The 15,441-nt window shown below is 42.2% G+C and overlaps 1 protein-coding gene across 4 annotated transcripts in view; it reads right to left on the bottom strand.

Moving 5' to 3' along the window:
* The window catches only part of ADARB1 (adenosine deaminase RNA specific B1), a 271,564-nt gene that overhangs the window by 62,157 nt on the left and 193,966 nt on the right, over window positions 1-15,441 (bottom strand). For all 4 annotated transcript variants that reach the window (XM_045032826.1, XM_045032829.1, XM_045032828.1 and 1 more), the window contains exon 5: window positions 14,137-15,068. In XM_045032826.1, coding sequence (XP_044888761.1) covers window positions 14,137-15,068 — 932 coding nt within the window. The remainder of the gene's footprint in view (window positions 1-14,136; window positions 15,069-15,441) is intronic.

Here is a 15,441-nt window from a genome sequence, read left to right as displayed (position 1 = left end):
CCCGCACACATGGAGCTGTATGGGAGAAAGCCTGGGGGTGTCTGAGGGACAAGTGAATAAACTGAAGCTGGCATTTTAGCAAAGTGAAGGCTGGGGTCGACAGCTCAATAAACTAGTAGATCAGTTAAACAGAATGGTGTCTATGGGTCTTAAAGACAAAACACTTACATTTTATGTGGTGAAGAGAAGGGGCCAATGGAGAGAAATGAAGAGCCAGTGATGTGGTCAGGGATGAGCCAAAAAAACGAAGAGAAGAAATTATTTAATTGCCTATGCAACAATGCTAGGAGCCTGGGTAATAAACAAGAAAAATTAGAATTGCTCATTTATGAGCATAAATGTGATGTAGTTGCCATTACTGAAACCTGGTGGGATGATTTACGTGACTGGAATACTAAAATCGGTGGTTACAACCTGTTTAGGAAGGATCAAGTAGACAAAAGAGGAGGCGAAGTAGCACGCTAGATCAAAAATGGCATTACGTGCTAGTGAGTCACTAATAACAAGCAAGAAAATGCTCTTGAATGCTTATGGATGCATCCGACGAAGTGGGTATTCACCCACGAAAGCTCATGCTCCAATACGTCTGTTAGTCTATAAGGTGCCACAGGACTCTTTGCTGCTTTTACAGATCCAGACTAACACGGCTCCCCCTCTGATACTTAACAACAAGAAGGAATTTTAAACGTATATTAGAAGCAAAAAGAATCCTAACAATGGTTTTGGTCTACTACTAGACATAAATGGTAGAATTATTGATAATAATTCAGACAAGACAGAAATGTTCAATAAATATTTCTGATCTGTATTTGGGAAAAAAACAGATGACGTAGTCATATCATATGATGATTCTATTCCACTAGTATCTCAGGAGGATGTTAAACAGAAGCTACTAAAGTTTTAAGTTAGACATTTTTAAATCAACAGGTGAGGATAATTTGCACCCAAGAGTTTTAGAAGAGCTGGCTGATGAGCTAACTGAACAATTTATGTTAATTTTCAATAAATCTTGCAACACTGGGGAAGTTCCAGAAGAAAGCTAATGTTGCATCAATTTTTAAAAAGAGTAAATGGAATGACCCAGGAACCTATAGCCCTGTCAGTCTGACATCAATCCTGGTCAAGATAATGGAGCAGCTGTTATAGGACTTGAGTAGTAATGAATTAAAGAAGGGTAATGTAATTAATGCAAATCAACATGGATTTATGGAATTAGATCCTATCAAACTAACTCCATATCCTTTTTTTTTTTAGATTACAAGTTTGGTTGATAAAGGTAATAGTGTTGATGTAATATACTTAGACTTCTGTAAGGTCTTTGACTTTGTACCATACAACATTTAACATCTGGTTAAAAAAACCAGAACAATATAAAATGAACATGGAACACATTACATGGATTAAAAACTGGCTAACTAATGGGTCTCAAAATGTAATTGTAAATGGGGAATTATCACTGCGCAGGTCTGTTTCTAATGGAATCCTGAAGGATTAGGCTCTTGACCCTATGCTATTTAATGCTTTTCTCAATGACCTGGAAGAAAACATAAAATCATCACTGATAAAGTTTCCAGAGGACAGAAAAAATGGGGGAATGGTAAATAATGAAGAGGATAGGCCACTAATACACAGCGATCAGGATCGGTTGGTAGGCTGGGTCAAGCAAACAATATGCATTTTAATAGGCTAAATGGAAATGTACAAATCTACAAACAAGGAATGTAGGCTACATTTACAGGATGGAGGATTCTATCCTGGAAACCAGAAACTCCGAAAAAGATTTGGGGTTTGTGATGGATAATCAACTAAGCATGAGCTTCCAGGGCTAATGAGATCCTTGGATGCATAAACATCTTTAAAAAAGGGAAGAAGGAAGATCCAGGGAACTACAGGCCAGTCAGTCTCACCTCAGTCCCTGGAAAAATCATGGAACAGATCCTCAAGGAATCAATTCTGAACCACTTAAAGGAGGGGAAAGTGATCAGGAACAGTCAGCATGGATTCACCAAGGGCAAGTCATGCATGACTAACCTAATTGCCTTCTATGATGAGATAACCGGCTCTGTGGATGAGGGGAAAGCAGTGGATGTGCTATTTCTGGACTTTAGCAAAGCTTTTGATACGGTCTCTCACAGGATTCTTGACAGCAAGTTAAAGAAGTATGGACTGGATGAATGGACGGTAAGGTGGATAGAAAACTGGCTAGATGGTCGGGCTCAATGGGTAGTGATCAATGGTTCCATGTCTAGTTGGCAGCCGGTATCAAGTGGAGTGCCCCAAGGATCGGTGCTGGGGCCAGTTTTGTTCAATATCTTCATTAACGATCTGGAGGATGGTGTGGACTGCACCCTTAGCAAGTTTGCAGATGACACTAAACTGGGAGGAGTGGTTGATACGCTGGAGGGTAGGGATAGGATACAGAGGGACCTAGACAAATTAGAGGATTGGGCCAAAAGAAATATGATGAGGTTCAACAAGGACAAGTGCAGAGTCCTGCACTTAGGACGGAAGAATCCCATGCACTGCTACAGACTAGGGACCGAATGGCTGGGCAGCAGTTCTGCAGAAAAGGACCTAGGGGTTACGGTGGACGAAAAGCTGAATATGAGTCAACAGTGTGCCCTCGTTGCCAAGAAGGCTAATGGCATTTTGGGTTGTATAAGTAGGGGCATTTCCAGCAGATCGAGGGATGTGATCATTCCCCTCTATTCAGCACTGGTGAGGCCTCATTTGGAGTACTGTGTCCAGTTTTGGGCCCCACACTACAAGAAGGATGTGGATAAATTGGAGAGAGTCCAGCGGAGGGCAACAAAAATGATTAGGGGGCTGGAGCACATGACTTATGAGGAGAGGCTGTGGAAACTGGGATTGTTTAGTCTGCAGAAGAGAAGAATGAGGGGGGATTTGATAGCTGCTTTCAACTACCTGAAAGGGGGTTCCAAAGAGGATGGATCTAGACTGTTCTCAGTGGTAGAAGATGACAGAACAAGGAGTAATGGTCTCAAGTTGCAGAGGGGGAGGTTTAGGTTGGACATTAGGAAAAACTTTTTCACTAGTAGGGTGGTGAAGAACTGGAATGGGTTACCTAGGGAGGTGGTGGAATCTCCTTCCTTAGAGGTTTTTAAGGTCAGGCTTGACAAAGCCCTGGCTGGGATGATTTAGTTGGGTTTGGTCCTGCTTTGAGCAGGGGGTTGGACTAGATGAACTCCTGAGGTCCCTTCCAACCCTGAGATTCTATGATTCTATGAACAGGGGAATTTTAAGTAAGAGGAGAGAGGTTATTTTACCTCTGTATTTGGCACTAGAGAAACTGCTGCTGGAACACAATGTCCACAATTCAAGAAGGATGTTGATAAATTGGAGACGGTCCAGAGAAGAGCCACAAGAATGATTAAAGGGTTAGAAAACATTCCTTGTAGTGATCAACTCAACAGCTCAAATCAGTTTAGATTAACACAGAGAAGGTTAAGGAGTGGCTTGATTCCAGTCTATATATACCTACATGGGGACAAGTCTAGCAGGGGAAGGTATAACACAACTTAATGGCTGGAAGTGGATGCTGGACAAATTCAAACTGAAATGTATACATTTTTAACAGTGAGGGGAATTAACCATTGGAACAATTTACCAAGGGTCATGGTGGATTCTCTATCACTGGCCATTTTTAAATCAAAATAGGATTTTTTCTAAAAGATCTGCTCTAGGGATTGTTTTGGGGATGTTCTATGGCCTTGGTTACACAACAGGTCAGACTAAATGATCACAGAGGTCCCTTCTGGCCTTGGAATCCATGATCCTTGCAGCAGCATTCTGTAACTGACTTGGTGGCTGATGTCAAGGTCAGAAGGCCGGAGAAATTACAATAGTTTGAGGTCTTGTCTACATGCACAAGTTGCATTAAAGTTGTATGTTCTATTAAAGGTATGATGTTAAACTGATTCAATGAAGCTGGTGCAAATCTGTGTGTGGACACTCTTACGTCAGTTTAAACTTGACTTATGTAAATTTAGCTTGCACCTGTAAATTACATGAGTGATTTGATATACCTGTAATTAATTTGCATCAAATTACCAATGTAAGATAAACTGACATAAACCTGATCTTAAGTGATGTGTTGCCACTTACAAAACTGTACTAGTTTAATATCACAATTTAGTTAAACTGGGGTAATTTTATGTCTAGATCAGTCTTAGGTAAGAGATGATGAGGGCATACATGAAAAAGAGTCTAGGACAGGCAGAAAATTTTAGAAATATTATGTAGATACAAAAGGCAAGACTTGGAAATGGCCTTGATGTGTGGGTGAAAAAAGAGAGCTAAGTTAAAAGTGATGCCCAGATTAAAAATCTGAATAGCTGGGAAAAGAATGGTGTTATCCATATCAATGGAGAGAATAGGAAAAGAGGAAGACTTGAGGTGTGAGGATCAAAAGCTCAGTTTTGGCCATTTAGAGTTTAATATAATGGCTGGTCATCTATGAAGAGAAGTCAGAGACAGGGCCAGATTCATGACTGGATGGACTAAGTGTGATAGGAAGGAAGGGGAGAAGGAAGGTGGAGAGAGGAGATGAGGAGTCATGTAGGAGTTTATCAATTTTCTCTTTGGGTGGAGATGTACAGTTGCTTGGCCAGGAAAATGTCACAACTGGAAGTGAGAACAAATTTGCAGGGTGAAAGTCGGCATAGTTATTGGACTTCTGCCAGAGACAGTCAGCTTCCAAGGGCAGGAGCTGAGGGAGAGGATGTGGAGAACAAGCCAAGGTATATTTTGCAGTGGGAGAGAAGTGTAAAGACACTGAGGGCAAAGGATTTGCCAAGTGCTTGTAACTCCAGCCAGTTTATACTCTTCCTGCCTTCCACGGAGGACAAGTGGGGACCTCCTGTACGCACCCAGTCAATCAGTTACATGTCTGTGGTGATCCTGACTATTAGAATTCTCATCAATTGCTTCCCTCTGGAAAGATTTCTGGATTTGGTCCACAATACCAAGGACTGAAGGACTGCAGCTGGCATAATGATTTTCCTGTGATGTCGCCAGTCAACAATTCCCCACTGAGGGAAGAAATACCTGCAGATATATCATATGGAAGATAATCCACTGAACTATACCCGCACAATAAGCCGTCTGACTGACCTAGAAGCTTGAAAGGCTTGCCAGAATATTGTAGTAGAGAGAGCCAATCTGGATTTGATCCAGATCCCTGATTTGGGGAAGGGCTAAACCAAAAACTAACATTGTGACACTCAATCTTCAGAAAGGCAGAGGTTTACAAATGAGGAAGCTACCTAGAAATATACCAAAGACAGACTATAAACAATTAACATCTTTATGATAAGCATGGAAGTTATTTAATCACAGCTAGAAGACATGCAATCTTCTAAACAAAGCAGAACAAGGAAGGCAAGGAGAAAAAAGTAGGGTTAAATGGCAAAGAGCTAGGTTTAAGAAATTCCAGCCGAGTGAAGAGAGCAGTAAGGAACATAAATAGGGCCACTTCCAAATTCACGGCCATGAAAAACGCGTCATGGCCCATGAAATCTGGTCTTTTGTGTGCTTTTACCCTGCACTCTACAGATTTCACAGGCGAGACCAGCATTTCTCAAAGTGGGGGTTCTGACCCAAAAGGGAGTTGCAGGGCAGTGGATAACAAAGTTATAAAGTATGGGGGTCGCAGTACTGCCACCCTTACTTCTCTGCTGCCTTCAGAGCTGGGCAGCTGGAGAGTGTTAGCTCTTAGCCGGACGCCCAGCTCTGAAGGCAACGTCCACCAGCAGCAGCGCAGAAGGGTGGCAATACCATACCACGCCACCCTTACTTCTGCACCGCTGCTGGTGGCAGGTTTGCCTTCAGAACTGGGCTCCCGGCCAGCAGCTGCTGCTCTCCAGCTGCCCAGCTCTGAAGGCAGTGCCACTGCCAGCAGCAGTGCAGAAGTAAGGGTAACAGTACTGCAAGCCCCCACAATAACCTTGCGACCCCCTCCCCAAACTACTTTTTGGGTCAGGACCCCTACAATTACAACGCTGTGAAATTTCAGATTTAAATAGCTCAAATCATGAAATTTAGAATTTTTAAAATCCTATGACCGTGAAATTCACCAAAATGGACCCTGACTTTGGTAGGGCTCTAAACATAAACTATGGCAAATAAAATCTAAACAGGAATTTAGAAGATAAAAGAGGGAATTTAGAGCATAAAGAGACATGCAGAGAAAAACAAACAAGCAATTCCATTTCCTCAGCTCTTGCTTTTATGAAGTAGGTCTTCTGTGATGGCAGTCCTGGACCAGGCTGACTTCCAAGCTATAAACTTGTTCTCTCAGCCTTCAGTTTTGCCATCTTCCTGGCCAAGTATGCTTCTCCACCCTGACTGACTTCCCACCTGAAACCTCAGCTACGTATTCACCACTTCTAATTCTCTCCTTAAGCCCGTCTCCCTTAACTTCCCTGTCTGCTCATACTGATTTTCTCAAAAGATGTATTGAGAAGGAGTGATGTTATCTGATTAAAACATGACCACATAGATCATTGTTGCTACCACTGTTATATAATTGCAACAAATCTTATGCCAGTAAGGTGTCAATAGAAAGGTTATGATTTGCTGAATATGATTATGCTATTTGTATACATGTATCATTTTTGTACCTGAAGTTATGAATACTAACTATGTACCTGTCTAGCAAATGTTTGCTCATGTGGTAACACCCACGAGGTGTTTAGCCTGCACATCTTGAAGGAACTGGTTGAATGGTCCATCAAAGAACACTTAACTCACAATGGAAGATGCCTATCTACACTTAATGGACTTTCCTGTGAACATTCTAACTGGAGTATGGGTGATGGCCTCTGCTATGACTAAGCGAAATCAGGCATGGAGATGGGACTTGCCCATGTGACTCCAAACACCATCTTGTTACCTGTAATTTTCCACAGTGAGAACAATGGGTGCCCCTTCACTTGGGAGAAGCTATAAAAGGCCCTGAAAATATCTCCATTCTGTCTCTTTCCTGCTCAAACCTCTGGACTATGATAAACTTGTACTAATTGGATCATTCTAACCAAAGGACTGAGGACCTTCCAATGATTTGGAAGCACCCAGAGACTTAACAAGCGAGCAGTTTATTCCATCACTGCTACAAGCCTGATCCAAGAAGTTTGCAATTATTGTATGTATTTTAACTCTCATCTTTCTTTCTTTCTTTCTTTCTTTCTTTCTATAAATAAACCTTTAGATAATAAAGGATTGGCAACAGTGTGATTACTGGGTAAGATCTGAGTTATATATTGACCTAGGTATGTGACTGGTATTCTCAGTCATGACCCACGGATACATGCTGACAGAAGGTTTGAAATGGCTACCAGCTTCCCTCTTCTATCACTCTCTCCTACTTCTCCTGTGTCACAGAAACCAAGGTTTGTCATTCACTTTCCTCCTCTTGCCCCACCTGCTTCATTGACCCTATCCCACCCCATCTCCTGGCTTGACACCAGTTTTCATTTCCTCCCTCAGCGCTCTCCACTTCTCCCTCTTTTCAGGGTAATTCCCCTCTCAATACAAGCATTCTTCATTCCTCCTCACCTTAAAAACCACTCACCCATGACACTCTCTCCAATTACGATTCTGTCTCCCTTCTTCTCTTTATCTCTAAGCTCATTGAAAGTGTTATCTATAACTACTATCTGGAATTTCTTTGCTCCAATTCCATCCTAGATTCTTTCCAATTTGGCCTCCACTTTCTATGCTTCACTGAAACTGCTGTCACCAAAGTCTATAATGCCCTTTTCAGAATATTTCACTCTCATCCTCCTTGACTGTCAGATGCCTTTGACAGAGCTGTGATCATCTGTAGATCTTGTTCTACTTCAACTTTGGTGACTCAGTCTTCTCCTCATTTTACTCTTACCTCTCTAATCACTCCTTCACTGTTTGATCTGGAAGATCCTCGATATTCTCCCCTCCAACCTTCAGTGGGGATCCTTCCTCTTCCCCTGCTACATCTTACATGCATGTGAACACTTCAGCTATCATCTTTATGCTGATGAATCACAAATCTACCTGTTTACTCTGGACCTGTCTCCTTTCATTCAAAGTAAAATCTCTGCCTGTTTTTCTCTATGGATCTTCAGCTGATAGCATAATGTCAACATGTTCCAAACTGAGCTTGTGATTATTACCCTGCCAAGCCCTCCCCTTCATCTCTTCCTCAGTTACTGTGGAGAAAACCACCATCATAACATCCCCATGCCACCTGTCACTCAGACCCATAGCCTGGGCTTCAGTTTTGACTCAGTCACCTCTCTAAGTTTAAGCAGCAAAGAATCCTGTGGCACCTTATAGACTAACAGAAGTTTTGCAGCATGAGCTTTCGTGGGTGAATACCCACTTCTTCGGATGCAAGCACTGCTTGCATCCGAAGAAGTGGGTATTCACCCACGAAAGCTCATGCTGCAAAACTTCTGTTAGTCTATAAGGTGCCACAGGATTCTTTGCTGCTTCTACAGAACCAGACTAACACGGCTACCCCTCTGATACTCTCTAAGTTTACAAATCCAGGCTGTTTCTAAATCATGTTGCTTCTTACTACATAAGTTCTCTAAGATGTGAGCTTTCCTCTTCATCCACACAAAAATGAACCTGTATTTAAATAAAAAGCCTGATTTAAATTAATATTATTTATAAAAACTACAAAAATCTGATCAAATTTTATCCACCCTGCTCGTTGCCCAACGTTAAGATTCACTGCTTGAGGATCAGAAACTTCTCCAATAGGCATGTTATTTTACAGTGGTCCGTTATGGGATTTTACACCTTCTGAAGCTTCTGGTATTGACCACTGGTAAGAGTTAGGATACTAAATTAGATGGATCGCTGATCTGATCAGGTGTGGCAATTCCGATGTTCCTAATCAGGAAACAGTTTTATGCTACAGGTATATTCCCAGAAACAAGATCTTCATTACAAGCAGGTCTTTTGGGGCACTACCTGCCCATCCAAATCTTTGAAGTATGGAAATACCAAGCAGAGAGGGATAATCCACACATCTTGCCACCCAGACATCATTTTATCTGCTGCCAATATAAAACACTCAGTCTCCAACCTGTATTTCCACCAGGTGGAGAGAGACACTACACTGGCCATATTTACCTGACTTGCAGATTAAAGTTAATGGAACAGTACACACGACTAGCAACTGCACTGGAGTAAATGTTTGCTGGATAAGGCTCTTAGATACATCAGGCTGCTCACAAATTTTCCATTTCTCTCCTTTGGTCTTCATAATTATATGGAAAGCTCAACTGAGAGACCTGATGAACGGAGCTGCTGAGTTATGTCTAACATACTGAAAACCATAGGTCAGATTCTCAGCTAGTGTGAACTGGCACAGCTCCACTGAAGCTTCATATTGTAACACTATATGGAAAAATTAATTTCCCATTTACACCCATTGACATCAATGAGACTTACACTTGTGGTTAAATTTAAGAACGTGCTGGAAAGCTTTGCTGAATAAAGGCCATAGGCAGGATATGCTCTTTTAGATTGAGATTTCTGTGATTTCTTTAGTTACTCTAGGCAGAGAAAATTTACCACCACTCTTTTGGTTGATTACTAAAAGCAGATTTCCAATCATAAATAATAAGTCAGAGCTAAAATAAGAGAGAGAGAGAGAGAGAGAGACTATTCTTACTGCACTGAAAGATCAACAGCTTAGTTCTTTTTTTTTTTTTTTTTTTGAAACCCACTAATTGCGGGGGACAACTAATAAAAGAACAGGGACAGGAGTGTGGTCAAAGGGTCATAAGAAGGGAGCCTGACGGGGACACCGAGCAGAGAACCCCGGACAGCGCCCACTGCTCCTCGAAGGCGTCAAGGGAGCCAGCGGACGCCGCCCAGAGGAACTCCGCCCGGAGACGTGAACGGACTAAGGATCGGAAACAAGCCCCACAGTCGCAGGAGTCTTCGCTGGCCAACCGCCTCTCCCTGGTCACGTAGATGGCCATTTTCGCCAGGGCGAGGAGGAGGTTGACCAGGAGGTCCCGCGACTTCGTGGGGCCACGGATAGGGAGTGCATTGAGAAGGAGGTGGGGGGAAAAGTGCAGCCAGAAACGCAAGAGGAGATTGGTGAGGAGCCGGTATAGGGGCTGCAGCCTGGCGCACTCTGTGTAAATGTGCGCCAGGGTCTCCCTCACGCCACAGAAGGGGCAGGTGTCCGGGACAGGGGTGAACCGCGCCAAGTACACGCCCGTGCTCACGGCCCCGTGAAGGAGCCGCCAGCTGATATCCCCGGCGGGCCTTGGGACCAGGGTGGAATACAGGCTGGCCCACCGGGGCTCCTCACCCTCCACAGGTGGCAAGAGGTCCCGCCACTTGGTGTCGGGGCGGGACACGAGGGTGAGGAAGTGAACGGTGTGGCGCACGAGCGCGTAGAGTTGTTTCCTTGGCGCGGTTTGAAAACGGACCGGCTGCAGATCGTGCAGCCCCAAACAGAAACATTGTCTATTCCCTCAGGCCTGCTCTCCACTCTATTTCTGACCAAATGTGATATACTTTTACCAGTAAATTGAATAAATATCTTGACAACACCAAAGAAATTAGGTAATTAGGCAGCTGTTCTGTCCGTCAACATTTTTTAACAATAAATTAGAAAACCCTACGTAATTTCAAGAAACAAATAAGAGGACACAAATTATAGACGTGTTCAGCATGATGTCAACATCCTCACTGCTCTCAATGTAAGAATATCTGAAGTAATTATGTTTTTTATTTCTGGGTACTGCAGAATAATAATGCATAAAAGAAAAAACAGTATGAAAACTCCTATGGCTAGCTATTTATTAACTGAGGACCTTTGGGGGGTTCAGATACTTTTTGCAACAGCAAAGTATTACACTGCAGTTGTAGGCCATTTGTGTGCTGAAACATAACCCTAGTAAGACGAATAAGACTTGTTTCCTCCTATCTTGTCAACCCTCTGAAATGCAGACAATTACAAATACAAAACTTTTCATGTCACTGCTTCATGAAATGTTCAATTCCTATAAGCCTAGGTCTTGGTGCTTGAACACATTCATTTCTTCTAATATCAGATACCAAAACGTATGCTCACAATTTTCAAATATCTAATAATGTTAGCGCCTGCACTTTGACCACAAAGATTTGACATTTTTGCCTTCTGAGGTAATCTCAACGTATTAATCACACATCTTAGAACTGCTGAGTTCTCCATTCAATTCTCTTCAGCTTCAGTTGCTTGCCAGTTCTACAGATTTATGATAAGCCATGCACTTTAAAGTTTCAAAGACACTAATATCAACTGAAAGAGGATGAAACGTGAGTATTTTCCGACATGGAAATAAAGGTAATTTGAACTGCAAAAGATCTACAGTTTTTAATATTTTATATAGTTTGGCCTATTGCTAATATGGGTGGTAATCTTAAAAAACTGATTTTTTTTTAATTTACAGAATTTAGCTCTTACCAATAAAAGTGTTCACTGATTAGGCTGACTTGACCTGTTCTCTGATAACACTGCCGGACTGCCAGGGGAGAAACGCAAAAGGCCTGATTTTCAAAGCTGGCCTCTTTTTTGTTTCAGAGGCAATTTTACACCTGCAAATTGCCAACATGAACAGTAGGTGCAAATACGAGTATTTAGATTTCTAATTACAGTAGTAATATTCCTAGGTTCACTGCAGCTGCAAGGATGTCGGTATCATGACTTGTGGGTATAAAACTGTGCTGAGAAAAATGGAGACTGGGATGAAGATAGTTAAAAATTGTTGATTTTCACCCATGTTTACTCAGTGAAATTTCGTGTGTTCTGAGGGGTCTGGGCTGGGTGTGTAGGCTCTGGGGTGGGTCCGGGGATGAGGGGTTGGGGGGGACTCAGGGGCTGGGGCAGGGGATTGGGGCACAGGGTTGGGGTGCAGGCTTACCTCTGGCGGCTCCTGGTCAGCGGTGCAGATGGGGTGCAGAGACAGGCTTCCCGCCTGTCCTGGCACCGCGGACCACGCTGCGCCCTGGAACGGGCTCCATGTGGCTCTTGCCTGCAGGCACCCCCCCTCCAATGGGAGTGCAGAGCCAGTGCTTGGGGCAGGGGCAGCGTGCGGAGGCCCATGGCCCCCCTGCCTAGGAGCCAGACCTGCTGCTGGCCGCTTCCAGGGCACAGTGCGGTGTCAGAGCAGGTAGGGACTACTAGGGTGCTGAGCAAGGTGACCCAGTGCTTTGCACACCGCAACCCAGTACTGGGTCGCAACCTGAAGTTTGAAAATCACTGTTCTAGACTATAAGTGAAAAAGTTAAATAAAGCATGACCTAACACCAATACCTTAAATACCGACATGCTAACAAGCTACAACTGCACTATGAAAGTACAGAAAATAATGGACTGAGAGGGGAGGTAACAAAGTATGGTATTTTCTCCATTTAACTTCATTAAACCATTCTAGTTCCTCTTGAACTTGGAAACAGAAACTGCTTATTTCAGAAAAAGAATGGGATTCAAATCCCTTTCAGAATTAGTTAGAAGGAATCACCTGAAGGACAAATATTAACCTCTTTGTGATATTGTTTAAGTACTGGCAACTATTATATAATTAACTTTTCACAACAATGAAAACACTGGAGATTCTAATTTCTGACACACATAATTTGAAGTTCAATGTTAAGCGAATTGCCGTGATGAACAGTGTAAATATTTTCAAGAACAGTATAAATTTCTAAACTCTGGTCAAGGAGATTCCTGAGTCCCAGCAAACTAGGCCACTCGCACCCAGCCCCCAGCAAAACCCTTTCAGTACGATACACCTGCATCCAGTAGCCACAATCATCAGCATTATGAGGGGAAGAGATATCCTGTGCTTGTAGCATACCAACCTGGTTTCTGACTCGGCCAAGACTTGGAGAGCAAGGAGAGCGATTGCTCTTGGAAAGCAATTAGGGAGACAAGGTGGGTGAGGTAGTATCTTTTATTGGACCACCTTCTGTTGGTGAGAGAGACAAGCTTACACAGAGATCTTTGGGAAGAAGCTTGCCTCTCTCATCAACAGAAGTTGGTTCAATAAAAGATACTACCTCACCCACCTTGCCTCATTAATATTCTGGGACCAACACAGCTACAACAATATTGCACCTAACAAGAGGCAGACCATTCAAGCTTCTTCCTTACACAATAAGCCCCACTAAAAAGGAAAGCTAAAATGTGTTCATAAAACCTGTCCTTTGGAACTGTTGGTATCTATCATTATATAGTTTTTAAAGACTTAGTTTCATCTATCCTGAAGGAAGGAGCTTATTTTCAAAACCTCAATATTGTTCAATGAATTCATCCTGCTGGACCTAGAGGAAATAAGTGGAATTTTTAGTCTCCAGGACTGTAGACTCTCTTTTAGCTTTCTCATTGATAGCTCAATAAAGTTACCTTTGCAGTTACCAAATGTAACTGTACTACTTTTGGTATGCTCAATACTTAGGATATCCTATTAGATATTTTGTTACAAATATTTACTTTACACATATTTTTGAAGGCAATTGTAAACTTCATTGTAACTGCTATAGTAGTTGATTGCACAGTCCATTTATACCATAAATATTTCAAGATTTCTTTGGTCTTGTGTGTTGAAATTTTGTCTTTTAGTCAAATAGTCAAAATAAGGAACTCCTGTATTAACCTTATTTTCCCTCGTATTTTAATCTCTCATTGAGAACCACTATTCAACACCTTTCATTCTGAGCATTTGTTGCAGCTGAAAGTGATTTTCTTCTTTGGTAAAAGTTGTTCTCAGGTAGTCAAACAATCTGGAGCAATAAATCCTCACTTCAACTCACACTCCAGGCTTTGCAGCAGAACAAGAGACAAAACAATTGTTCCAAGATTCCCTTAACACCAGCCACCACTAAACTAGAATTTGAATTGTATTACAGCATGCAATTAAGATCAACAAAATCAACAATGTGGCATTTTTTCTTTCTAATTGAATAAAATGATTCCACACTGGTAGATCATTAGTGGAGAAATCACATAATGAAACAAAGAGCATTAACACCAGAAATATTCTTTCAAACGTTTCAAAAATTAGTAGCTGATATATTCCTAGAAACTGTCTAAACATATTAAAGAAAAATGCATAGGTTTCTCACCTGTGGTAAATGTAATTGGAGACCCTCGCTGGGAATGGGCTGGCGAGATGGCGTCTGATCCAGCTGCATGTTAAATAAGGATGCAAGAGCTGACTGAGCAGCCCGAGCCTTTGCAAGCTTTTTGTTCCTTCCTGATCCTTCAAAAGTTTGACCATCCACTGCCACTGCCATCACAAAGTTCTTAGCATGGCTTTCTCCACTTTCTGAGAGAAACTCATACTTCAACCCTGGCCGCAGCTCATTCAGAATCATCACAGGGTTCTTTCCACTGGTGGATGGGTATGGTGATGGTGTGGGAAGAGGGGACTGGATAAGACTACCAGCAACAGTGGATGAGGACAGACTGTAGTCTATACTGGAGCTATAGGATCCATCTCCATTGGACCCCAAATAAAAGGAATTGTCAGTCTGAACTGGTGTTTCAAATCCATTGAAAAGTGTGTCTGGAAAGTCTGCTTGGTCAGATGTAAAGTCTGTGTTTACAGACAGTGTTCTCCCCATTGCTAGATGTGCTTCAGATGCATTTGGAAACTGAACAAACGATCTCAAAGCCTTTTCAGCAGCATGAAGCTTTGCCTTCTTTTTTGTAGGGCCAGATCCCTCGAACACCTGTCCATTAACTTCAACTGCCATCACAAAAATAGGGGCATGAACTGGTCCTGTTTGGGATAGAAGCTTGTACTGTAAACCAGGCTTAATTTCATTCAGTTGCATCAGAGCATTCTTTGGCAAAACAGGCCCTGGTGTTTTCTTCCTCTTCTTAGGGCGGAACTTGGAGTGTCCATTGCTGCCCTCCTCCAATGGGCGTTTTCTGCTGCTGCTACCACCACCATTGGAGAGTTGAGACCCCTCCCCGGTATTTTGCACACTGCCATCCTTAGGTGGAACGTTGTCCATGTTGCGGTTTTCTTTAACATCAGTGCTGCTTGAACCTGTGGTGCCCAGAAAGAGTAACTTACAATGCCTTCGTTGCAGGATCTTGTAAATGCAAAATTTATAGATTCCTTTATCTATCTTTGTAACTGGAAGTGATGTGTGCTTACAGGTTTATGTCTTTGCAGGACAAACAGAAAACCATAATTTTAATAACCCAAGAAATATCAGGTGCAGGTCTGAGTTACAATTTATGCATTTGACATTTTTATTAATACTGGGATTAAATGTTTGCACCATTTTTATTTTGCACTTAAATTACTTTTGAGACAAAAGATCTATTTTAAAATTACTTTTGTTCTGAAAAATGTTCTAAACCCAGAAAGATTATAATTTTAATCAACATTTTTGATACTTATATTTCAAAATCTT

Source organism: Mauremys mutica, chromosome 10, assembly GCF_020497125.1.
Source record: "Mauremys mutica isolate MM-2020 ecotype Southern chromosome 10, ASM2049712v1, whole genome shotgun sequence".
In the NCBI taxonomy this organism is placed as follows: Eukaryota; Metazoa; Chordata; order Testudines; family Geoemydidae; genus Mauremys; species Mauremys mutica.
This window is presented reverse-complemented; position numbering and strand designations above follow the sequence as displayed.